The 27205-nt window shown below is 40.9% G+C and overlaps 2 protein-coding genes and 2 non-coding genes across 5 annotated transcripts; 1 reads left to right on the plus strand and 3 right to left on the minus strand.

The window, feature by feature from the left end:
- Nucleotides 1-3810: 3810 nt before the first annotated feature.
- Nucleotides 3811-14732, plus strand: pole3 (polymerase (DNA directed), epsilon 3 (p17 subunit)). Its single transcript, XM_061766272.1, has 4 exons — nt 3811-4159; nt 5196-5281; nt 9751-9869; nt 13685-14732. Exons 1-4 carry the CDS (start codon nt 4094-4096, stop codon nt 13858-13860), a joined length of 447 nt encoding a protein of 148 aa, XP_061622256.1. The 5' UTR covers nt 3811-4093; the 3' UTR covers nt 13861-14732.
- Nucleotides 14733-16246: 1514 nt separating this feature from the next.
- On the minus strand, nt 16247-20365 carry rpl12 (ribosomal protein L12). 2 transcript variants are annotated; one of them, XM_061766273.1, is made up of 6 exons: nt 20206-20365; nt 19585-19658; nt 18087-18185; nt 17881-17962; nt 16652-16738; nt 16247-16384 (listed from the first exon to the last, which is right to left on the minus strand). In XM_061766273.1, exons 1-6 carry the CDS (start codon nt 20240-20242, stop codon nt 16266-16268), a joined length of 498 nt encoding a protein of 165 aa, XP_061622257.1. In that variant the 5' UTR covers nt 20243-20365; the 3' UTR covers nt 16247-16265. The 2 variants fall into 2 exon arrangements, with proteins under 2 accessions (XP_061622257.1, XP_061622258.1); XM_061766274.1 differs by having other exon boundaries at nt 20115-20243.
- On the minus strand, nt 16449-16573 carry LOC133474539 (small nucleolar RNA SNORA65). Its single transcript, XR_009787539.1, has one exon. It is a non-coding gene; the product is annotated as a small nucleolar RNA SNORA65 (small nucleolar RNA).
- Nucleotides 19419-19545, minus strand: LOC133474538 (small nucleolar RNA SNORA65). The gene has a single exon (XR_009787538.1). It is a non-coding gene; the product is annotated as a small nucleolar RNA SNORA65 (small nucleolar RNA).
- Nucleotides 20366-27205: the final 6840 nt, after the last annotated feature.

Genomic DNA, 27205 nt, shown 5'->3' on the forward strand with positions numbered 1-27205 from the left:
TGAAGTGTCGTGGGAGTAGCTATGTAAATTATAAACATCTATAGGACCAGAGTGTAAGTGAGGGGATACAGTGGGTACGAAAGTATTCAGACCCCCTTAAGTTTTTCATGCTTTGTTATATTGCAGCCATTTGCTAAAATCATTTAAGTCCTTTTTTCCCCCTCATCAATGTACACACAGCACCCCATATTGCCGGGAAAAAAACAGAATTGTTGAAATTTTTGCAATTTATTAAAAAAAGAAAAACTGAAATATCACACAGCCATAAGTATTCAGACCCTAAGCTCAGTATTTAGTAGAAGCACCCTTTTGAGCTAATAGAGCCATGTTCTGTCAGGTTGGATGGTGAACGTTGGTGGGCAGCCATTTTCAGGTATCTCCAGAGATGCTCTATTGGGTTTAAGTCAGGGCTCTGGCTAGGCCATTCAAGAACAGGCACAGAGTTGTTCTGAAGCCACTCCTTCGTTATTTTAGCTGTGTGCTTAGGGTCGTTGTCTTGTTGGAAGGTGAACCTTCGGCCCAGTCTGAGGTGGTGAGGTGATGGTTGACTTTCTAGAACTTTCTCTCATCTCCCGACTGCATCTCTGGAGCTCAGCCCTAGGGATCTTTGGGTTCTTCTTTACCTCTCTCACCGAGGCTCTTCTCCCCCGATTGCTCAGTTTGGCTGCACGGCCAGCCCTAGGAAGGGTTCTGGTCATCCCAAAAGTCTTCCATTTAAGGATTATGGAGGCCACTGTGCTCTTAGGAACCTTAAGTGCAGCAGAATTTTTTTTATAACCTTGGCCAGATCTGTGCCTTGCCACAATTCTGTCTCTGAGCTCTTCAGGCAGTTCCTTTGACCTCATGATTCCCATTTGCTCTGATATGCACTGTGAGCTGTAAGGTCTTATATAGACAGGTGTGTAATCAAGTCCAATCAGTATAATCAAACACAGCTGGACTCCAAAGAAGGTGTAGAACCATCTCAGATGATCAGAAGAAATGGACAGCACCCGAGTTAAATATCTGAGTGCCACAGCAAAGGGTCTGAATACTTATGGCTGTGTGATATTTCAGTTTTTCTTTTTTAATAAATCAGCAAAAACTTCAACAATTCCGTTTTTTTCTGTCAATATGGGGTGCTGTGTGTACATTAATGAGGAAAAAAAATGAAAAATGATTTTAGCAATATAACAAACAGTGAAAAATTGAAGGGGGTCTGAATACTTACCGAACCCAATGTACCCAATGTAATGCATTGCAATGTTTTCCCCATGCCTGCGTGGGTTTTCTCTGGATACTCCGGTTTCCTCCCACATAATTGAAGACTCTAAATTCCCCGTAGGTGTGAATGTGAGGGCGAAGAGCTGTTTGTTTATATGTGCCCTGCGATTGGCTGGCGACCAGTTCAGGGTGTACCCCGCCTCTCGCCCAGAGACAGCTGGGATAGGCTCCAGCATGCCTGCAACCCTAGTGAGGATTAGCGGTACGGAAGATGAATGAATGAATGAAAGCTTTTCATGTTTTTTTTTTTTTTTTTTTTTTTACATAAATACACATACTGTAGTTCCATGTCCAAAGTGCTTTCAGAGCACATTATAAGGAAACTGGTGGAACATGCTCACTGCATGTAGAGAAATCCATAAAAACAATTTCCTACCGGTTGTCCTCAATAGGGTTACGGGTGAGAAAAGCTTAACTTGGGTGAGAGGCGGGGTATACCTTGGACTGGTGACCAGTCAGTCGCAGGGCGCAAATAGAAAAACACAAACATGTTCACAAAATTTAGACTCTTCAATTAATTCAAGACTCGTGTTTTTAGAATGTGAGAGGAAGGCAGAGTACCCAGAGCAAACACACCCAAGAAGGGAGAGAACATGCAAACCCCACAGTAAAATTAAGTCAAATTAAAATCCACAAAATTACATCTCTGCATAGATTAGAGTCACTTGTTTTTAAAAAAAAAATTTTTTTTTTCGTTTTTTACCCCACTGACTGTCCTTAGACCCACCTTTGGGTCATGGCCCACTGGTTGAGACTCACTGAACTCAACAATAGATACAAACAGAAACTGCTCAGATAATCAAGGATACTTTCTGGTGTCAAAATGAAACTTATGACACTGTTGACATTTTATAGTATAATTTATGGCATTTTATTATTTAATACAAGCATGTTGGCAGAGCGAGTATACTCCAAGTCTAAAATTATTGTTCTGTCATACACCTTCAGAATCCTGCAATTTTGCACAGTGGCAGAGTGGCCTGACGGAAGCCTCTCCTCAGTGCAAGACACATGAAAGCCCGCATGGAGTTTGCTAAAAAAAAAACACCTTAAGGACTCCAAGATGCTGAGAAATAAGATTCTCTGGTCTGATGAGACCAAGATAGAACTTATTGGGCTTGATTCTAAGCGGTATGGGTGGAGAAAACCAGGCACTGCTCATCACCTGCCAACAGTGAAGCATGGTGGTGGCAGCATCATGGTGTGAGGTGTGTTTTTCAGCTGCAGGGACAGGGAGAATGGTTGCAATCGAAGGAAAGATGAATGTTGCCAAGTACAGGCATATCCTGGATGAAAACCTTCTCCAGAATGCTCAGAACCTCAGACTGGGCCGAAGGTCCACCTTCAAACAAGACAATGACCCTAAACACACAGCTAAAATAACAAAGGAGTGGCTTCAGAACAACCCCGGGACCGTTCTTGAATGGCCCAGACACAGCCCTGACTTAAACCTAATTGAGCATCTCTGAAGAGACCTAAAAATGCCTGTCCACCAATGTTCACCATCCAACCTGACAGAACTGGAGAGGATCTGCAAGGAGGAATGGCAGAGGATCCCCAAATCCAGGTATGAAAAACTTGTTGCATCATTCCCAAAAAGACTTATGGCTTTATTAGCTCAAAGGAGTGCTTCTACTAAATACTGAGCAAAGCGTCTAAATACTGATGGCTGTGTGATATTTCAGTTTTTCTTTTTTAATAAATCTGCAAAGATTTCAACAATTCTGTTTTTTTCCTGTCAATATGGGGTGCTGTGTGTACATTGAGAAAAAAAAATTACTTAAATTTTTTTAACAAATGGCTGCAATATAGCATTATTATTATTATTATTATTAACAACACAATAATAATAATAATAATAGTTAATTACATTTAGTACACTCTGTAATCTACAGAATTTAATTCAATGAAATGTATCCTTTAAAAGTGAGTGATTTGTGAGTCAAGTCAACGTTAATGTCCTGGAGCACAACCCAAAAAGATACAGCACCTTGAACTTGGTGGGTGTAGCAACTCGCCCCATGGTCTCCACAACTGAGCGGTTTACGCTGTGTGGGCTGCATCCAGCTGCCATGGAAACTGCATTGAAACGCGTGAGCTGAAGTGATTATAGTAGTGCTGAGTTTTGTATGTCGTCTTTTTAAAAACAGTCACCCATCCCTATATATGCGAGCTTTATGAGTGACTCTCCACAATATACCTAGCATCTGTTAGAGGGACCAATTAAATTTGCGTATTTAGTTTGATTTAATATAAGTGGAATTTAACTTAATGAGTCAAAATGTCGTTGTTTGCTGTTTTAATTGCATGGAATATATAGATTTTACGTTACCCTGTTAATTGTACTTCAGTAAATTGAATAACTTTCTTGGACTTCATAATGAACATAAATTCCTTCTCCTTCCTTGACTGAATACAGCAAACAGTCACACCTTTTTGTAATGACGAGTGTGCCTCAATAGATTGACGATTATGTACCGCAAGACGAAAAAGACGAAAAGACCAATGTGGCATTACGTACACACGATAACGAAACACACGTCACGCATGCGCCAGGGGTCAGAGTTGAAAGTTCACGGGCGGTTCGCAGGAAACGTCCCAAAACAAATCGGTTCGCAAGAAGCTGAATACGTTTTCCCAACGTGACTATCCAAACGAACCTAACTGAACAGAATTTAATCACATAGTTGACCTCTAAGTGTGAAAAATATCACGTTAAAAAGTATCCGTGCTAATAGCTTTTAAGCTAGCTGAGCTTCTTCTGATAAGCGCGTGTTAGCAAGTCAGTTTGTCGGCGTGGTTATCGCCGCCCGGATCCCTCAACGCAGAAATGGCAGAAAGGCCAGAAGATCTCAACCTTCCAAACGCGGTTATCACTCGCATCATCAAAGAGGCGGTGAGTGCAAAAGTATTTCAGTAGTCTAATTACATTACAAAATAAATCCATCATTAGCTCGCATTGAGTGGTTTCAATTCAAGTCAGACTGTAGTTCAATTAAAGCAAGCGAAAAATGTTGCACTTGCTTTTCATGTAGTGTCATTCAATGCTTTCAGTTCGTCAGTGCATCATATGAGGGCCAAAGGATACGCGGAACAAAATTAATAATGATGTCACTTGTAGGAATAAATGTTTGCCCCATCTCTGATTGGTGGAACACTTAAATACTTTATAATAATGTTTATATAGTGGACCATGTAGTTTGCTAATCAGTCAAATGAAAAATAGTTATCGAACACTACTCAGGCGCCATTAAATACGTTATGGCTGTCGCATAAATACAACGCACCGGATCAATGTCAGCTGGTGAAACTTCCATAATAAATATTGAACAAATAAACGATAGTAAGATTATATTGTTGTAAGATGAATGTGTTTTACAAATTAACACAACCAAATCACTTCATGTCCATCTGTGTTGCTCAACTTATATTGAAGATATTTTCACGCCATAACTCGTGAATGCCTCCTGCTGAAAATCAAACAATACCCCAGAAATGGGAAAAAAATTTCTGCATCAGCAAATATTTGATTTTCTATTCACCATTGTTGTTCCCTTCATTTCAAGATGCCTTATGGGATACATTGAGGGCATTATACAGGGGATAACGTATACTCGACTACACATTTGAATGGCCAGCTGTGCACACTATATAGGGCACTATATACTGGACAAAGAGTGATTCCGAACACAGCCAATGTTGAATTGTTCGATAAATTACACATTACAACGTTATTCTATCCTCATTTGCCTGTAACTGAAGTATACAAATGAACATTCTGACTACTTATTATGACCTACTGCCCCTGTTCTTTTTTTTTTTTAGGAAGATGATGTGGTCCTTGTGTAAATAAATATTATATGCCAGTTTGTATATTCCTGAACATGTTTGTTGCTTTGAGATGACTCCTCCGCACCATTTGTTTTCAACAGCTCCCAGATGGGGTGAATGTTTCAAAAGAAGCACGGAGAGCAATATCCCAAGCTGCCAGTGTGTTTGTGTTGTATGCAACATCTTGGTAAGAGGACAGACAACTCGTTCACAAATGCGAAATAGATAGAAGATAATGTGTGGTGTGAAAACAGCAACCTTCCATTTTGCTTGAACACTATCTGGTGTACAGCTCAAATACTGCATGTTATTTTAGTATTAATTAAACAAGACTGGAACTACCATGGTGGCACGGTGAGCGACTGGTTAGAGTGTCTGCCTCACAGTTCTGAGGACCGGGCTTCAACCCCGGCCCCGCCTGTGTGGAGTTTGCATGTTCTCCCCGTGCCTGCGTGGGTTTTCTCCAGGCACTCCGGTTTCCTCCCACATCCCAAACACATGCATGGTAGGTTAATTGACAACTCTAAATTGCCCGTAGGTGTGAATGTGAGCGCGAATGGTGCCCTGTGATTGGCTGGCGACCAGTTCAGGGTGTACCCCGCCTCCTGCCCGATGACAGCTGGGATAGGCTCCAGCACGCCCACGACCCTAGTGAGGAGAAGCGGCTCAGAAAATGGATGGATGGATGGACTTAGTATTTGTGCATATTTGTGGCTGGGCCTGCACCCATGGGGCCCGGCCGGGCACAGTCCGAAAGGGTAACGTGGGTCCCCCTTCCCATGGGCTCACCACCTGTAGGAGGGGCCATAGGAGTCGGGTGCAGTGCGAGCTAGGCGGTGGCCGAAGGCGGGGACCTTGGCGATCCGATCCCAAGGTCCCCGCCTTGGGATCGGATCGCCAAGGTCTACAGAAGCTGGCTCTAGGGACGTGGAATGTCACCTCTCTGGCAGGGAAGGAGCCCGAGCTGGTGTGTGAGGTCGAGAAGTTCTGACTAGATATAGTCGGACTCGCCTCCACACGCAGCTTGGGCTCTGGGACCAGTCCTCTCGAGAGGGGTTGGACTCTCTTCCACTCTGGAGTTGCCCACGGTGAGAGGCGCCGAGCCATAAAGGTTGGAAATCACTGCTCTAGTCAGGTCATGTATTCTAATCAGACAGGTCAAACTAACATTATGTGACTGAAATAATGGGTGCTAACTTACTGTAATTGAATTACTTTATTGTAATCAAATTACTTCACACACACCAAAACCTTATAGCATGATTCGACAGAACGCCGGCATGTTAACGTACAACCGTTAGTGCAAGCACTAGCTTGCTATGCTACATCACGTTTTGTTGCCTGCTTGCGAGCTGTATCGTATTAAAAGTATGAACATACCTCAAGCAATCCTTAAATGAACGTAATCTCCTGAGCACCGGTGACCAGCACCACACGTTTTCCCCCATTTTGTTCTCATAATACACGTGTCGCGATGTCGTTGCCATGGTAACGCATTTGAGTTGACAAGCTAAAGCCCTGTGATCATAAAAGACGGGATGCGAAGATTTTATTGTAGTAGTCTGACAGTGCAATCGTGAAAGACCAAATTTGTCTTGTAGTCTGATCCAGGCATTACGTGTTGTCTGTCCCACACCGCTGACATGCTTTTAAAAAAAACAAAATGTATTGGCTGTCAGATATTTACAGTAGTACGTCAAAAGACACGCGACAAAGCTAAAAATAAGCTTTTAATATACTGTACATGATGGCAACGCGGAGTAAATGTCTTTTGCGTAGCAGATCAATGATGTTATTCATCGGATCGGCGAATTATGACAAAGCCGATCAGCCGATCACCATAAAATGCTTATCCGCCGATACCGATCAAGCCGATCAGATCGGTGTAAAGTCTACTCATTACCATGACGACGACAACAACAATGGATCGTGCCGTGTGTATTATAAGAACAAAATGGGGGGAAATGTGCTGTGGTCACGGTTCTTGGGAGAGGACTTTATTTCAAGGATTGCTTGAGGTATGTTCACGTACTTTTAATATGATACGGCTCGCAAGCCGCCAATCAAAGCAAGCTAGTGCTAGCACTAACGGTTGTACGCACACATGCCAACGTTCTGTCGAATCATGCTCTAAAGTTTTGGTGTGTATGAAGTAATTGCAATAAAGTAATTTAATTACAGTAAGTTAGCACCCATTGTCATGTTGGTTTGACTTGCCTGATTAGAATACATGACCTGAATAGAGAATACTTTTGAAGATACTCAGTATACAGTACACAAGTATATACAGTAAATGAACAAGTCATTTAAATAGACACATTGCTCCATCTTGTGATCGGTTATCGTTTTTTTAAACTCTGTGATCGGCCCCAAAAATCCTGATCGTGTAAAGCCCACTCTACATATTTAATGTGTAAAGTTCCACTCTACATATTTAATGTAGAGTGGAACCTCGATAGAACGGACTAATAGGGGCAGGGGGGTTGTCAGATATAGCCGATTGTCCGTTATATTGAAGCACCCCCTTTTTTTTTTCTTTTTTTTTTAATTTTTTTTTTGTAATATTCAGTTATATATATATATATTTTTAGGCCATGTGCACCCATATTACTGTACAGTACAAAATTATTGTTTTGTAGGGTTTTTTGTGGCCTAAAATGCACAGTACAGTAGAAAGTTATTTTAAATAAAGCTGGAAAATGTTTGAAAGTTTCGCATTTTATCATTCACCACGCCAGTGTGCTTGGTCATTGTGACATTGTTGATGTACAGTACTCATAATAGGCGAGTTGCTTTCATGAGCTGCAAGGAATTAGTGTGCTTCCGAGTTCCAAACCTGTTGCCAAAAGCGAACGGCTTGACCAAAAAAAAAAAAATTGTTACTGTACTAAAAATAACATGTTGGGATATAACTGCCACCAGTTCGATGCTAACTTTCATTAGCTCGTCAATGGTGTTTTTCCTTCATTGAAGGACTCTAGTGATTTTTGTTAACAAAAACGAAGAAAGAAACAAATTCTGTGATGTATTTGAACATTCAATATGAGTAATTCTTTTGTTAGGTGTGTTTAGTTTTACAGTGAACTTCAACTAGAGTTTCAATAAACTTGCTACTATGTCAGCACCTTAGCAACCTGTGGTTGTGATCATGTGGGCTCTGCAGCCTTTCCGGGTGCTGCTGGATAGAAGTGCTGAAGCGGAGCATGAAATGGACTGCTTGCAAAAGAGTGGCAAAATCTGTGATTTTTAGATCCGAGCCGATACTCATGTTTATGCTGACATCGGACCAATTTCCGATTTCAAAGCTCGGATCGGGACACCCTTAAGTGAAATGATATCATTTTATTACAAAGTTCCTGTTACCATGGCAACTAATGCTGACGTTCAAATTTGATATATTTTTAAAAATACATTGTGGGTTCATATAGTAATGTCCACATTTGTATAGTTTAGCTTCATTTTTCCCCCTGTAAAAAAATAGACCATCCCTTGAAACAATTAGGAAATTTTGACAAACATTTTTGCCAAATTCTGCTCAATAGAGCCTTGACATGAGTATATTCCTAAGAAACAAGTACAAAATAGAATTCTGCATGGCCAATTGCATTAGTGTGTGTGTGAATGTTTGGAGAGAGATGTTTTGGAATAATTAAGTTGTACTGTTTTACTCTAATGACCAAATTTGACCAATCTTGACGAAATTTTCTATAGGCGATGTCACTCAGAGTTCCGCCCCCCCCAAAAAAAGGCGATTTATTTTTAATTTTTTAATTTTTTATTTTATTTTTTTTCCTTCCCCTCTCGCAGATATTTGTCTCAATTTCTCCAGAACCCATCATCTGATTTTCAAAATTCTTTCTGCATTGTACTGAGGTTGAAGTGGCTATTTTAACAAGCCCATTCCAAACATTTTGTCAGAATGTCATTTTTGGGAAATATTGTGACATTGTTAATTTTAAGACATGCTGTGACACAAGCTGTTTTGAGGAACACGTTATACACTTTACAATCAACCATCATCACTAAGAGGTACCTAAGGCTACGTTCACACTGCAAGGCATGATGCCTAATCCAGATTTTTTGTTCAATCCTTTTTTTAATTTTTTTTTTTTAATGTATTCATACACATTACAAAAACAAGTGCAGCTTCTAACGTGGATGGACCACGTCCGTGACGTCACGCATATGTGCACATAACAGGATGCTACATTGCCCATGTGCGCAAACACGAGTTGACTCAAGTAATTATAGCCCCTCGCATAGGTCTCATGATGATGCATTTGTGGCGATTTCAAGGATTTTGTGCAACCAGACCCAACATTTTCTTATATTGATTAGTTCTAAATCATCTTCTTTTCGTCACTATCATCTTCTGTGTCCGCTGTTTTCGTTTTGTGACGTGTCTGTGTTGTTGAACAATTGTGACGTTTGTCGCTTTTTGATGACTTATAGGTCAGATGCACGCCCCGTGAGCGTCCATACTGCACTTGTGTTGGATGCGAGCCCTGGGTCGGATCTGAAAAAAATGGAATTGTACTGTTCACATTGACACGAAAAAATCAGATACTTCACATTGGGCAAAAAACGTTCCTTACAGCCACTTAAAAAAAATAAAATAAAATAAGGAACATTTTTGTGTATGTTTTTATGTTACAGTGCAAACAACTTTGCCATGAAAGCCAAGCGAAAAACTTTGAATGCAGGTGACGTCTTAGCTGCAATGGAGGAAATGGAGTTTGAGCGGTTTATGGAACCTCTCCGAGAAGCTCTGGAAGGTCAGTAACTTTAGTAACAAAAAATTCCTCTTGTGGACAATAAATTATTTAACCATCCAACTTTGTTTTGCAAGAAAAGCTTTGCTCAATCAACCTCTTTAAATCCTAAGTTTCTGACATTAACATTGTTTTTATAATTTGCATTATAGCAACACACAAGTACATTATGAAAAATATATATTGATACTTGTGGAATTTCACATACCATATTTTCACGACCATAAGGCGCACTTAAAAGTCTTAAATTTTGTCCAAAATGGACGGAGCGTCTTACAATGCGGCGCGCCGCACCTTATGTGTGCACTGAGTTCCAAACTCTATAAATGATGTTGTGTGATGAGCGCTCCGCTTGACTGATTGGGAGCATTTCCTGCCGACACGCTGCTTATATAGAGGAAGGCGGACGTGACTCAGGACAGCATGCGGATGTAAAGGGGGAAGGGTGCACGTGAAGGAGGATGCTAAAGGCACGCACCCAGTAGGTATATATTGTTCAAAACAACATCGGTTTGGCTAAGGACCCCAAAAAATGGCATCTACGAAGAGACACGCTTACGAAGCACAGTTTAAACTGCAAGCTGTCAGTTACGCGGAGGAACATGGGAATCGAGCAGCCGCGAGAGAATTCAAGATCAACGAATCCATGGTTTGTAAGTGGAGGAAGCAGGAAAACAAGCTTGACCAAGTCAAGAAGACGAAGCTGAGTTTCCGCAGAAACAAGGCCAGGTGGCCCGAGTTGGAAGACCAACTCGAGCATTGAATTAATGAGCAAAGAACAGCCGGGAGAAGCGTCTCTACAGTCACCATTAGACTGAAGGCAATAACGCTTGCAGAAGAAATGAAAATGTAACATTTTCAACGAGGTCCGTCTCGGTGCTTCCGTTTTATGAAACGGCGCCATCTATCCATCCGGGCAAGGACTACCGTGGCACCGCAACTTCCGGCAGATTACAAGGAAAAGCTGGCCATCTTCCGCTCCTGCAGTAAAAAGATTTCCGACAAACACATCCAGCCCAACCACATCACCAACATGGATGAGGTGCCGCTCACTTTCGACATCCCGGTGAACCACACTGTAGACAAGAAGGGGACCACCACGGTAGCGATACGCACAACGGGGCACGAGAAGTCGGCTTTTACTGTTGTGCTTGGTTGCCAGGGTAATGGACAGAAACTGCCACTTATGGTGATTTTTAAGAGGAAGACGCTGCCTAAAGAAAAGTTTACAGCCGCAGTCATTGTTAAGGCCAATCAAAAGAGCTGGATGGACGAGGAGAAAATGAGAGCGTGGCTGAGTGAGGTGTACGTAAAGAGACCGGATGTTTTTTTTCCATGCGTCATCGTCCCTGTTGATCTGTGACTCCATGCGCGCCCATCTCACAGCCGCTGTGAAAAACCAAGTGCAACTAAGACTGGAAGGCAACACCAAGCGAGTTACGCCACCATATGTGAATGGATTGTGGATGCTTGGGCTAAGGTATCTGCTTTGACTGTTGTCCAAGCTTTCGCGAAAGCCGCACCATTGCTGAACAGCCCCCCGGCAACGAGACTGACTCTGACAATGACGAGAGGGAACCCGGCGTGTTTGTTGGAGAACTTATGTATGTCTTAAATACAGAAATAGACCCCGTAACTGAGACTGCGCCTTTTAATACGGTGCGCCCTATGGTCGTGAAAATACGGTAGGTGAATGTCAACCTTATAGGGGTGGATAAAAATATCTATTCATCAATGCATTGCAATTCCTTTCCATGCAATTCAATATCGATTCAGCAAATCCTCTCAATCGAGTCACATCTTGGCCAGAGTGAGGCATGTTGCGTGCGAGTCACGTATGTATGTAAGCCGCACTAGACCAAACGACAACAAAATGGCGACTAAAGCGAGCAGACGCGTCAGCAGCAGCATGAAGCGAGGGACTTCTACTTTTAAATCTGATGTTTAGGCTCATTTTGGTCCCCTGTAAATATAGACACTCGACCCACAATAACGTAACACTAACTTGAAATCATGTTAGAAGTCACCATTCTGAAGCTGTACATGGAGTTAAGACAGCGCTCTCGGAGTCGTTGAATTGAGCAGAAAGAATGGCTCTTACATGTGATTGTTGGACTTCCAGAGTTACCCCTATGTACATAACTATCACTTCTCATTACATTTCTAACGAGTGGGAATTAGTGTCAAATGCTCTACAGACTAGATTCCCCTACATAGAAGCCACAAAGGGAGCAATATAGTAGGTATGTAAATTTCCAAACCATCTATATATCAAAATAAACATATTATCATTGGATAGAGGATTGAACCACGAATAATGCCTGCATGGGTTTTCTCCGGGCACTCCGGTTTCCTCCCACATCTCAAAAACATGCATGGTAGGTTGATTGGAAACTAAATTGCCCTTAGGTGTGAATGTGTGCGCGAATGGTTGTTTGTTTGTTTTTATATGTGCCCTGCGATTGGCTGGCGACCAGTTCAGGGTGTACCCCGCCTCTCGCCCGAAGATAGCTGGGATAGGCTTCAGCATGCCCGCGACCCTTGTGAGGATGAAGCGGTACAGAAAATGGATTGATGGATAAACAAGGCCATTTTCCGATTTTTCAATAGTGGCGCCCGCTTGCGCTAGCTTATTTTTCGGGACAAACCGAGAGCAAGCGCGTTGTTAGAATTACTTCAAACTTCACAGAAAATAATATTAATAACAGTTCATCACGTCCATCTAGTTTTCAATTGTGTCCGAATCCTATAAATGTGATTTTGGACGCCGAAATCGAGGAACATTTTCATCTTTTTCAGAACCACTGAAAATCTCATCTGAATTGAACATTTCAAAAACAAGGTCGTACAATATAATTGGAAAAGAACAAGGATTACCTTGCGCGAAACAATGAGAAAACGCGATTTTGGTGGACCTCTGCTAAATCCAAGTGCTGGAAATCCGGCACAGCGAAATGCAAAGAAAATGGCGGCTGGTTTTATGAATTTAGTAACATACCAAAATATAGTGAACTTGTTAACAGAGGCAATAAATTGATGGGGTTTGACAAAGAAAGTATTTGCAATTGTCACAATGCTGAAAACATACTACTTTAATTAGGTATTTCTTAAAAACCCTGCAAATAATAGGAACCGTAATAAGTAGGAAATAGTAAGTATAAATACACTTTCCTTTTCAATACAGAGCTGTCATATTTTTACTTTTGTACTCCATATTCATATGAAGTTATTATTGTGCACATTTTTTATTTTCATTACAATTTCTAAGAGTAAATAAACACTATTCAAGTTGACATGCGCTTTGTCTTTTCTTTTTGTATACACAACTGCCAATGTTTTTTACTTTTTTACTCCATATACACAAATACGTTATGTGCAAATTTATTTATTTTTTTTAGACGTTTTGTTGCTTCGAAAATTTAATGATATACGACATGTTTTTACAAATTAATATTTCAAAATTGTCAATGTACTTATTTGTGTATTTGTACTTTTTACTGAATCGATATCGGACCATTTACATCAATATCGAATCGAATAGTGAGGTTCTTAACTGTGCCCCAGCCCCTACAGCCTTATTATTCTTTTGAAAGGCTCATTATTAAATATGAGTTTGATGAATCAACAAACTAACATGAAATAATAATAATCATGCCTTAAGGTTTGCAGCTTATGTCACAGCAGACTTTGATGTGTTGCACTCATCCTTGAATCTTTTTTTCCCCATCAATATGCGGAACAACTTTGTGTGGGATAGACAGGACTGCTCCGTTTGATGGTACATTTCCCCAATTGATGGTATTTATGTTCCTTAACAGTGTATAAGAAGGGCCAAAAGGGAAAGAAGGAGGTGTCAGAACAGAAGCGCAAAGATAAAGAAAAGAAGACAGACTCTGAAAATGATAAGAGCAGGGAGGAGGAAGAGGAGGAGGAGCGCATGGAGGAAGAACCTGAAGCAGAGAACGAGGTGGAGGAAGAGGAGGTGGAAAACTGAGGACAGTTCCTATTGTCCGAAGGATGAAATGCACTCAGTCAGCCCCTGTGAGGTTATCTCGAGGATCCCAGTAGAAACTGATTAGTTTATTGAAGGGATCGTTACTTTTTGTCTGCTCTCTTCCAACATACAAATGTTAAAACAAAGCACAAGATTACATCCAAGTCTCTCTCTTTCCTATGGATAGAAAAGCTGTCTTTGAGCACACAACAAAATGTAACACACCCTGACTAACTGGTTTGTGCTAACCTGGTTCCTTTATAATTGTAAATCTTGGATTAGCTGCCTCAGAGTAACAACCAGTAAATAGGCTCAATTAATAGCTGAAGCAAATGCTTTCTTTGCGATCATAATGGTGTGCTATCAGTTTTGAATGCTATGATTGTTGCCAATTATAATGTTACAAAATGACATTTGTTGGATTGATACAATTGAACAACTTGATCAAGGGGGTTCGATATTCTCCATTCCACAGATAAACTTCAAAAGCACAAGGTTATAAACTTTTATATGTCTACTGTTGACTTGATGTGAGCTCCACAGAAACAGTAAAAAACTGAAGTTGAGTGATAATGAATTGGGAAACGAGTCATGCATTTATTTCCAGGTTTGCTGAAGATGACAGTTTAGAGGTTTTGTTTTTGTTTATAGCTCAGTGTTGAATATCTGCTCAACCTTAAACATGTCAATGTCAGAAATACTGTGCATTATGGGGTGCATTAGTTGCATAAAATGGATCCTACATTTGTTTACAAATGTTTTAGACTGCATAGGGCTGCACCTGTTCTTACAAAACACAAAATGTATAGTTTTGTACAATTTTCAGTAAATGTTTTTATTCAGCTCTAAATAAAAATGCTCTACATGTGTAATTGTATAATTTTTTTTTCTGGTTAGGACCAAACAAGTCCTGTAGGTCAGTGTTTCGCAACTGGCAAAAAACGGTACACAGTCACGAAAAAATATACTGTAGGCCTTATGCAGCATACTGAAATGAGCTCGTCAATTTGCTCACAGATTTAGTGTGGCATTTGGGCTCATTTGTTTAATCACTAAACTATTCTGGCGTGGCACATCTTCCGGAGTTCTGAGGACCCGGGTTCAAATCCGGTCTTGTCTGTGTAGAGTTCGTATGTTATCCCAGTGCCTGCGTGGGTTTCCTCCCACATTCCGAAAACATGCGTAGTAGGTGATTTAAAGACTCTAAATTGCCCGTTGGTGTGAATGTGAGTACGACCGGTTATGTGCCTTGCGATTGGCTCGCGACTAGTTCAGGGTGTTCCCCACCTCTCGCCCACAGTAAATTGGGATAGACTCCAGCATAAGCTATTGCTGTATGAATGGCAACAGACTGGAGAGCATTTTTGCCTATCCTGTACTGCCCACACATCAATTTTCTGAGCCGCTTATCCTCACAAGGGTCGCGGGCGTGCTGGAGCCTGTCCCAGCTATCATTGGGCAGGAGGCGGGGTACACCCTGAACTGGTTGCCAGCCAATTGCAGGGCACATACAAACAACCAACCATTCGGACTCACACCTACGGGCAATTTAGAATCTTCAATTCATGCATGCCCGGAGAAAACCCAGAGGCACAGGAGAACATGCAAACTCCACACAGGCGGGGCCAGGGATTGAACCGTGCTCCTCAGAACTGTGAGGCTGACGCTCTAACCAGTCATCCACTGTGCCGCCACTGCCCAGTTTTTTAATTCAACCTTATTACTGCAACCCTCTCCAACAGTGAGGAGTTTAGAGCTAATCTGTGTATTCCTATAGTGCAAAGTCACAGTTATTGATAACTGGTAGTGTGAGGTGTAGGCCTACATTTTGCTTACAGTAACTTGCGTTCAGGTTTATGGAACTCAAAACCTATCGCCGATAGGTGGCAGTAGTGTATACATGCAACAAAATCTCTGTCCTTGAAAAAGGGGGGGGGAGAGAAGAACAGGTCAAGAAGGGCTCAACTCATTTTATTCAAGAAAATTTAAATGCAAAAACCATTGGCAGCTTTCTAATGGGAACTGTGCTTCAGTTTTAAGCCTTTTATTACTTGGTAAAAAAATTAAACCAGCTGCTTTTCAAAGTTTGGGTCTGGGGCCACAATAGTTATTTGAATAAAGGTCACAAAGGCATAGGTTGCCCCATCTAAGCTGTTGCAGTTCCGCAGAAAGGCAATTTAACATCACTGCTGTTGACTACTCAAATGGGAGTTATGGGTCTGATGTTACTCTTTCCCACTAAAATTACAACTACTCTTGGAAGACTACAAATATCCTTCCCCTTAGAAATTGTTAACTTTTTTTTCTTCCATGATTAATCAGCTTCATTCACATTAACAAGACTGGACAAACATGAAAGCGTGAAAAAGAAAAACAGGAAAAGCGATTCCAGTTCCAACATTTTATTAGTCAGATGGGCACTCTATTTTGCCTGCATTGATGTCCTCAATGACATCATGAGGAGGACGACCATCAATGGTGCAGCCAACAGACTGAGCTGTACCCAGAATCTCCTTGATGGTTCCTGGAGAAAAAAAAAAAAAAAAGTCTTCATCACATTTCTATTTAGTTAAAATAAATTCCTATAATAGTGTTCCAGACTTTTCGGCACAGAGTTGTCCATTAGTTTGGACAGCTCTGTTTCCTAAAACTGGGTCAATCTGCGCCTCCACTGGATTATACTCAGTCACTGACAGACAGGCATCATGGCGAGAGGCTAAACAATAGTTATACAGGCCCTAGTATACACTAGTCCAGCTTGTATAAAAGCCCAACCAAATTTTACTCTTACCTGACATCTCCCTTGCAATGGAGCGTGGCCGCATGATACGAGCAACGCCCACAATGTCATCAAAGGTCACACTTCCACTGTGCTTAACTGGAATAAAAGATTAAGAGGACATTGAGGGGGACACATTTCAAACAAGCATATGTGGGTAAGTAGCCAATACTGTACTCAAGTAAGGGTACTGTTACTTGACAATGTGACAAGTAAAAGCAAAAAGTACACTGAAAAACTACAAGTACTGAGTAAATGGTGAATAATTTCAGTTTTTTTTTTTAAATCAACATGAATAAAAACTAAAATGTGAATGTGCAAATTCTGATATTACTGTGCGCGCAAGAGATTAGCATGTACCCCAAGAGATGCATGTTTTACAGTTGTGATAAAATAGAGATAATGTGGGCTAATATGCACAGCCAAAACAACAAAACATCTGCAATTTACCGCAAGGTGTTTTGTCAAGTTAGAAGGGGGCTGTAATATCCACATTTGGCCAGGCAGTGCCAGACAAATACCACAATACATGAAATCTGTCATTTTTCTTCATCTAAATGTAAACAAGTCGTGCGTCGTTGCCTACAATGGTAATGACAACCTTCCCAACATGGTAAGCACGTCAATTAGCCGGGCTGGCGTATCTAATGTTAGCATCGGAAGCCCAATAGAAGATCATGCGACTGTCATTTGATTCGTTAACTAGACACAAACGTCACTAGCGCTTAAATTAAATTAATAGCCCAAACAGATAGCTCGAAATGGACAAAATAGTTGCTATGCAATAATTGATAACTAAAAGTAGCGAGCACGATTAATATCACCGTGACAGAGTGAAAGCCATTTCTTCTTAAATACTCAGAAGTATATTGTATTAAACTACTTTGACAAGTACCATTTATCAAAATGCTACTTGAGTAACTAAGCGCATTACTACCCACCTCTGCAAACAAGTCACCGAGTGCATGGACACATTTAGTGGGGTATTTCCCTACCAAGTACAACTTGTGCCGCCTAGTTCCCAAAACATGAAACAGAAGTGCCTCCCACCCCAAAAAAACATTTTATATAGTGTTATTGTATGTCAAGTGTGCTGTAGTTTGTCATCCTTTGTGCATTTTGAAGTGTGCCAGCGACCTTAAGACACCCTGAAGCTGTGAGGAAAAATGCATGTCTCCTTTAATTTTCTAGTTATTTTACTATACTTTATCAGAAAAACTAATTGAAGAGCAGCCACTTACTGTTCTTGACCTTCTTCCTGTCACGAGGGGGCTCCTTCAGCGCTTTGATGATGAGAGCAGAGGCAGAGGGAACCACCTCAATCTATAAAGACAATCAAGAACAAGTCCTCAGTTCCAGTCGAACCCTCCCAATGCAGCAGGGTGTAACTTTGCAATCAACTGAAAGCAGAGTCACAGTCAAGCGTGTTCCCAATTCAAGTCTGTACCGCTGCCTGTCTGTTCTGGATAGTCAGCTTCACGGTGATCCTCAGGCCCTTCCAGTCACCAGTGGCCTTGGCAATGTCATCACCAACTTTCTTGGGAGACTAAGAGAACAAAGGGCTCAGTTTACCAATCTGATGAGGCTTTTCAGATTCACATAACCCCACCCACCCATCTGTGCACCCAGGTAAACTTCTTCCACTTTGGTAAATGGTAATAAACGTGGGGGTATGACATTTGCATAACTGTCAAATGTTATGGCACCAGAAACGACTCAACGCTGACTGGTTACGGCTGTAAAACTGATTGTTGCGGATATTTTGTGCGTGTGGGAATAAAAGTATATTATACATTCATTCATCTTCCGTACCGCTTATCCTCACTAGGGTCGCGAGCGTGCCAGAGCCTACCCCAGCTGACTGGGAGAGAGGCTCGGTACACCTTGAACTGGTCGCTAGCCAATCGCAGGGCACATCTAAACAAACAACCATTCGCACTCACATTCATACCTACAGGCAATTTATAGTCTTCAATCAACCTACCACCCATGTTTTTGGGATGTGAGAGGAAATTGGAGTATCCCGAGAAAACCCACAAACACACACGGGGAGAACATGCAAACTCTACAGGCGGGGCCAGGATTTGAACCCCGGTCCTCAGAACTGTGAGGCAGATGTGCTAACCAGTCATGCACCATGCCTGACAAATATAATTAATAATTTGTAATATAAGATAACCTTTATTAGTCCCAGAATGGGAAATTTCATCATTTCAGTAGCAATAGTGGATACAGGAAATCTATAAAATGAGTAGCATGCAAGTACATTCACAAAATAGAAATCCAAGCATAAACTATCCAATCCTATCTATCAGCAATGTTTGTTTGCAAAATAGAGTGCAGAGTTTTTATTTACTTTTGAGATCTGATTTAATACTTTTAACCAAGGTTGAAAACATAATTGGTAGAGGCGAATTAATCGATAGACATTTTTGATGACTGTGCATCAAAATCTTGTACTTTGATGCAGGCTGCAACTGCGTCATCCATTTCAAGGTTGACGCAATAAAAACAAAAAAATATTGAAGACATAATTTATTAACGATTACAATTCTAAAGCAATGATTATGTTGTGCAATTGAACAATATGCAGAATTTGTATCCAATTTCATATACTGCAATAATTGTACCACGGTAATGTTCTGCACTAAATTTGGACAATGTGAAAATTCTGACAAATTCTTCTGGAAGTGAATTTCTAGAGGTTGGGAGCTCTGCATTTGACAATGGGATTTATTTACTAGGGTGACAGAGGCACGGTTCAGTTGGACAGTACAAGGCATGTTCCAGACTTTTCGGCACAGGGTTGACCATTAGTTTGGCCAGCTCTGTTTCCTAAAGCTGGGTCACTCTAAACCTCCACTGGATTATACCCAGTCACTTGGACAGACTGGTATAGTGGCGGGAGGTTGTTTGGTTTGTGCAAGCCCTAGCAAAATACTCACCAGACCCAGGGGCCCTATTTTGGGGGCCAATGCTGATGTGGCACCGACCTCTCCCCCTGTGCACCTCATGTACACTGCAAGACATGAATTGACATTCAACTTTCAAAGGCCGCATCGTCATCAAGCAAATTTTTGTAAACATTTGGGACTGTATTTTACCCATTGTGTTGTTGCTATTGTATTTTCTACTTGCAGCTAAAGCAATCCATGCTCATCTATTAATCACGTTGGAATTTCGCGGCCCATTCAATCATTTACATATAGCTTTATCTTATTGGAATGGGCAAACAGAATGCAAAAACATTGACATACTTCTTCCGTGTGCATTCATTGTGTCGCCACTACCGCAAAGATGCTAACAGTTAGCCGCTACCGAGTTTAGCCCACGTGGCAAAGCACGCGTGGGTCGGTCAAAAAGGAGAAAAAGAAACGTTTCTAAAGGGTACAACCCATCAACGTAATTAAAGTACTCGACAATGGTATACGAATACATTGACGTCTGTCACATTTGGAGTCTCAATAAACATTACCGTTGGAAGTGCGCCGTTGGGAAGCCGACAGACGCCATCTTGACTGTCACACAAGCGTCTGCTTAATAAACATTCGACAGGGTAAACATACCAACTTTAATCTCGCCGGGGTCGAATTTGGGAGGCATGTTGGTAGCGAGGTTGAGTTCAGTTCAGCTTGATTGGTGAGGGTGTCGGATGAACCCGCTTCGGGACGACCGATTGACTGTTGCACCTTCACCGTTACCGACAGAAAGAAGGAACCGGAGGTGGGGGCTCCTCTTATAGGAGTGTAGCAAATATCGCGAGAGGTCGCGTCGGCTTGGGTGGAGCCAAAAAGCTTTTTTTTTTTGTTGTTGTTTCAAAGCGTCATTTAAAAAAATCTTTATTGATGAATTGGACCCATAATACAGTAAAGAGAAAACAATAACTGTATGTATGTATAATTATGTTTAACATTTATATAAAATAGTTACACACTTTAACTGTTGTTTTAGCCTTTTTGTTAGTATGTCTCTAAAGTTACGTAAGCATTAAAAAAAAACAAGAAAACATGTTTTTTGGTTGTTTTTAAACATTGAATTTTTTTTGGTGAATAAAGTATTTTGCCAAAAGTATGAGCAGGTTAATTAAGAAATAACATTTTATCTCTACCGTAGGATAAATATACCAGCAAAAGAATACATTTTCCCAGCACAAACAGAGTTCTTTAAAAACAATCGAGCCATGATAAATCTGATGAAGTATGCCCAGAATTTTCAGTGCAATGCCCAAAAAAATGTAAAGCTGTTTATATTTCTTCCTATAGACATGTACACGGATGTTTGCAGCGTACCCAAATGAAGTGATATTTTATATATATATATATATATATATATAATTAAATACTGTAAACTCCCAAAAAACCTCACACCTGCATTAATACACCTGTGCTTTGATTCCTGATTGATCACTTGTGTTTAATGCTCACTGTTTTTTTCCCCCTTAATGTGTGTGATTGTCCATTTTGTCAGCTTTGGTAAAATTATTTTCTGCAGAATGTTTGACATGTGCCTCCTGATTGTGAAATAAAGATAAAAAAAAAAAAAAAACATGTACACGGAAATAAAACCAGACCCCGCCTTGACCAAATACAGTATATTTCGGGAAAATATTTCACTTTTAATTTGATGATTATATTATTACAATGTCCATCCATTGACTTCCGCTTATCTGAGGTCGGATCGCGGGGGCAGCAGCTTAAGCAGGGAAGCCCAAACTTCCCTCTCCCAAGCCACTTGGTGCAGCACTTCCTCTGGGATTCCGAGGCGGTCCCAGGCCAGCTGGGAGACGTAGTCTCTCCAGCGTGTCCTGGGTCGTCCCTGGAGTCTCCTCCCAGTGGGACGTGCCCAGAACACCTCATTAGGGAAGCATCCTAATCAGATGCCCGAGCATAGGTGTGCTAATTTGAAGTTACATCAAGGAAGTTACATCATGATATACTTCTGTGTCTAATGTATACCTGTGTGTTTAATGTTTTGGAAATCACTGTGTGTTTTGATTTGCAAATAGTGTGAGGCTGATATTGTGCTTATAGTGGTGCAAATCTGGTCTGGTATTTGGCTCGTTGACTGTCATTTTTTTTTTTTTTGTGTGTAATACTTTTGATTGTAGGGTTTATGCAGTTGCAAAAAACTGTACAGTATTATGCACACTAATGCAGTAGCTTGAAAACTGAGGGATGTTTTTTTGTGATTCTCCCATGTTGACTGATTTGGATTATGGAGAGAATTTGTTTTTTTTCCCTCAGTCTACAGCATTGGTCTTGTCTGGTGTGTGGGAATTTATGTATCGTATATTTGCACTTTCTCTGTGTATTTCACTTACGGTACTCTAATCACTGAGAAGTAGAATTGCTAAAAGTGTTTTAGGTCAACAACAGCAGTATGTAAATGGTGCAAACAAAATTAAGTCATATGAAATGTGTATGTTTCATATGGTAACAAAATGTTTTTGTTGTTGTTTTTTTAAAAATTATAAATTAGTGCATTGTTTTTACAACAGTGTTTCATTTTACAAACAATCTGAGGTGTTCTCTTGTGTGGTGGTGTGAATTATGTGCAGTGTTTTGACAAAATGGGCTATCTTTTCAAAATTGTGTTTAAGCAATTGAAAAACACTGTAAACAGGTTCTGAAAAACAAAAAACGATCCAAAATAACTCCCATGCATTTAAGCGTGCACATGGTAGTTATTTTGGCATTAGGATTGTGAGGTGGACCTTGGAAAAAATTCTCCCCTGTAAGGGGTCCCTAGAGCAAAAAAGTTTGAGAACCCCTGTAAGAGGGTTCATTGAACCTGACATGCATGTTTTGAATGTGAGAGAAAACCAGAGTACCCGGAAAACCCACGCAAACTCCACGCAGGAACCCCAAACCACTCTTGCCAGCCAATTTCAAGATTTATAATATACTATTATCAATAAATGGATGTAATGGACTAGATTCTTCTTTTTAATGAAATGAGTATTTCTGCTCCCTTTATTAATTGGTTAAGAAGTTAGTCTGCTATACTGTATAGTGAGGGACTTAATAATGGATTGTGAGCCTCGAGTTTGTTCAGTTGTGTAATATGTGGTGTGCGTGTGTTTGTGTGTGTGTATGTGTGTGTGAGGCAAAGTGTTGCACGTGGGTGCTGAGTGGCTGAACATCCTCTCTAGCCGGATAATGGGCCTCTTGCTCGTCAAGTGTCCCTGTGGAAGCACTACATAGGATAGGAGTTATTTGCAGTGTTCAACACTGCATGGAACTGTTTTCTGTTGTCATACTTGTGTAGCTTTGAATGACCTGCAGAGAAAAGGTGTATACATGTTTTCATTCTTGAACTTCTCTTTAACTCAGTGCTGCTCCACAGGAATAGCAACAGAACACAAGAGGGAGTAAGTGGGTGAGAAGCTCAAAATCATCACCGTGGAGCTGTTTAATATGCACCATGAAAATCATTCATGGTCAGAAATTCACATCCAGTGTTATGAAACAATGTTATGTGTCTATTTTCATAGACATTGATTGGAAATGTCCCATTTGCATAAGCCTGGTGTCACATATTTCTAAATTCCGATTAGTAATAGCTCTCTTATTGCTGTATGAATAATAACACACACGTGCATACACAAATCAGAGCAGAATAATTGCATGCAGTAGCAGTACAGGTTTGATAGACGTTTGTTTGCCGTTTTTTTTTCAGGATAATCTTAAATGGATGTGAAAAATGTAATCAGATGTTTCTCAGCTATATAACGGCTTACTCAGATTGCACTATACCTCTCTCCCACGTAACAGATGCAACTCGGGGATGATGGTTTGCTTCAGGCTCCTGCATGCACATTTACTGAATTATTTTGGGTTAAAACAGTAGTTTGTCATTTTTGTCTTATGTTTTTGTTTTCCATTGTGAAGGATAATGATGAAATAGCTCAGTATATAATATATACTGTATATATATAAAATCCATCCATCCATTTTCTGAGCCGCTTATCCTCACAAGGGTCACGGGAGTGCTGGAGCCTATCCCAGCTATCATCGGGCAGGAGGCGGGGTACACTCTGAACTGGTTGCCAGCCAATCGCAAACAACCATTCGCACTCACATTCACACCTACGGGCAATTTAGAGTCATCACTTAACCAACCATGCATGTCTTTGGGATGTGAGAGGAAACCGGAGTGCCCGGAGAAAACCCCCACAGGCACGGGGAGAACATGCAAACTCCACACAGGCGGGGCCGGGGATTGAACCCCGGACCTCAGAACTGTGAGGCAGACGCTCTAACCAGTCGTCCACAATGCCATCTATATATAAAATATAATATATAATTATATAATATATATAAAAATTAAATAATATTAGAGGTGATATATACTCTATTACACTGTAATAAACTACGAGTTGCAGTCTAAAAGTGATTAGCCCAATTTTCCGGTAGCTTTATTTATTGGAATAGAAAGGCAATATATGCATAGAAATAAAGCCCCAAAAGTGAGGATTTCATTGCTACTTTTCAATTTAATCTCCCGTTTTCTCAACATCAACTGTCCGTCCATGAGCAAGGGCATGTAGGGCAGCCTTGTAAAATTCAGGAGTCAGCGCTTTTAACCTTTTTTTTTTTTTTTTTTTTTTTTTTTTTTTACAGCTTGCTTAACTTGTTCGTCATCAAATAAATACTGATCTCTAACTCTTTCTTTCAAAGGTCCAAAAATGGGATAATCAGATGGTGCACATCGGGTGAGTATGGAGGATTGGTTATGGTTGTCCAGCCAAAGGAACTGATGACTGATGACAAAGCAAGAAATTCAATCACAACTCTCTGCTTTTGACGGGCACCCAACAATGATGTCATTTCCAATGTCATGGCTGACAGGAAGACGACAGGCTTAAACAAAACTTTTTTAATCCTTCAAACAAATATTTGAACGACAAACCATGAAAGATTCATGAAAAAAAAAAAATTATTCGTGGTTTGAATTACATTGGGCTCTTTACTTTTTGACTGCCCCTCGTAGATAACGAATGAGTTGTACAGGGTACAGTACAGTACATCATATATTTCAGTCCCGCAGAGGCAAAGGCAGCAATGATGCAATTAAATTTACATCCCCTGCTTTTACTGTGTTTTTGAATACAGGCACAAAACAACATGGAGGGGAGGGGGAGGTGTGAGCCATTCTCTTTGCATAAACTGTGAGTGTGAAGCAGAGCCAGTGAATCAATGTTGATATTGTGCACTTTGACGACTTACATTTCTTCTCATCTCAAGCACACTGTAGATGTTATGCTCGGAAACTCTTTGTTCCAAAAAAAAAAAAGGAAAAATTGTTTTAGGCTTTCTGCCAAACATCCATCCATCCATCCATTTTCTGAGCCGCTTCTCTCACTAGGGTCGCAGGCGTGCTGGAGCCTATCCCAGCTGTCATCGGGCAGGAGGCGGGGTACACCCTGAACTGGTTGCCAGCCAATCGCAGGGCACATACAAACAAACAACCATTCGCACTCACAGTCATGCCTACGGGCAATTTAGAGTCTCCAATTAATGCATGTTTTTGGGATGTGGGAGGAAACCGGAGTGCCCGGAGAAAACCCACGCAGGCACGGGGAGAACATGCAAACTCCACACAGGCGGGGCCGGGGATTGAAGCCGGGTCCTCAGAACTGTGAGGCTGACGCTCTAACCAGTCGGCCACCGTGCCTAATATGCAACCTTGCTAATATGTTCATCAATTATTAAAATTGATCAAGTGGGTCAGACGCATTTGGCTGGGATTGGGCTCACAAGAAGGAAGTTCTTTCACCATTCACCATTTTCTTGAACATTTAAGATAATACCAGTGAATTTAGATGTTTGGAGACGTCTGTAAAACTTTACATTCACGCTTATTTTATTTGTCAACTAGGACAGCCAGAATAGATCTTAGTATTCCATGCGCTACTTGATTGCCAAGTAATTCACATAGTGCTGTTAGAGACTAGTTTCCACTTTCCACAGACTGTATGTAATATACAGTATTGTTGATGTAATATGACAAAAAATATTATTATGCACAGTACAATACACTGGTCCCTCCAAATAGCTAGAAAGGCAATCTCTTCTGAATCTGACTTTAACTGATGAAATTATTTATTAAAAATTAAGAAATTAGAAAGATTAGAAATTATTTCAGCAACAGAGCCCTCCTATATATTTTTGTCTTTTAATTCTCCTTTTGGGTGGCACGGTGGGCGACTGGTTAAGACATCTGCCTCACAGTTCTGAGGACCGGGGTTCAAATCCCGGCCTCACCTGTGTGTTCTTCCCGTGCCTGCGTTGCTTTTCTCCAGGTACTACGGTTTCCTCCTACATCCCCAAAACATGCGTGGTAGGTTAATTGAAGACTCTAAATTGCCCGTAGGTGTGAATGTGAGTGTGAATTGTTGTCTGTTTATATGTGCCATGCGATTGGCTGGTGACCAGTTCAGGTTGCACCCTGCCTCCCGCCCAAAGATAGCTGGGATAGGCTCCAGCACGCCCACAATTTAGTGAGGATAGGCCGTACAGAAAATGGATGCATGGATGGAATTCCCCTTCTGTCAAAAAAGTCCCAAAAATGTAATTTTGCTCATTTGTAAATAAAAAATGTAAATAAAAACAGAATGCAATGATTTTCAAATCCTTGAAAACCTGTATTTAACTGAATACACAACATATTTAATGTTCAAACTGATGTTTTGAAAATATTCTCTTGTTTAGAATTTTTGATAATATTTTTGATAATATTCTCTTATTTTGAATTTGATGCCTGCCACTCGTTCCAAAAAAGCAGGGACAGGAGCAATAAAAGACTGGGAAAGGTGGGAAATGCAAAAAAACAAATAAACAAAAGAAAAACACCTGTTTGGAGCATTCTAGAGGTGAATAGGTTAATTGTAAAGAGGCGAGTGTCATGATTGGGCATGAAAGGAGCATCCCCGAAATGCTCAGTTGTGGACAAGCAAGGATGGGGCGAGGTTCACCACTTGGTGAACAACTGCGTGAGCAAATAGTCCAACAATTTAAGAACAACATTTCTCAATGTAAAATTGCAAGGAATTTAGGGATTTTATTATCTACGGTCCATATTACCATCAAAAGATTTAGAGAATCTGGAAAAATCTGTACACACAAGTGGCAAGGCCAAAAACCAACATTGAATGCCCGTGACCTTTGATCCCTCAGGCGGCACCATAATAAAAACCAGCATCATTGTGTAAAAGCCTCTTTATACTCCTGCAGTCGCGCGGCCGACAACGCCCGCATTGCATCACGTGACCGACGAATTGCCCCGCGCAGCACCTCTGCGTAGCTTGCCGCGCACTCGACAAAAATAGTTGCTGCACGTTGAACGCCGCGGAGATCGTCTCTCGTGATTGGTCCATTTCAGTCACATACTGTGATGACGTACCAGCATGCCCCTTGGTTCTACATACCATGTACGTCGCTGCCTTCTCAATCGATTTTTCAGCATAATTCAACGTATCATCTGGTCATCTAGATCCATTTGTTCTTTCCCGGTCGCCATTGTTGTTGCTTTGTTCCTTGTTACTGAAAGGAAAGTAAAAACGGC

The sequence above is a fragment of the Phyllopteryx taeniolatus genome, chromosome 2, assembly GCF_024500385.1.
Source record: "Phyllopteryx taeniolatus isolate TA_2022b chromosome 2, UOR_Ptae_1.2, whole genome shotgun sequence".
Classification (NCBI taxonomy): Eukaryota; Metazoa; Chordata; class Actinopteri; order Syngnathiformes; family Syngnathidae; genus Phyllopteryx; species Phyllopteryx taeniolatus.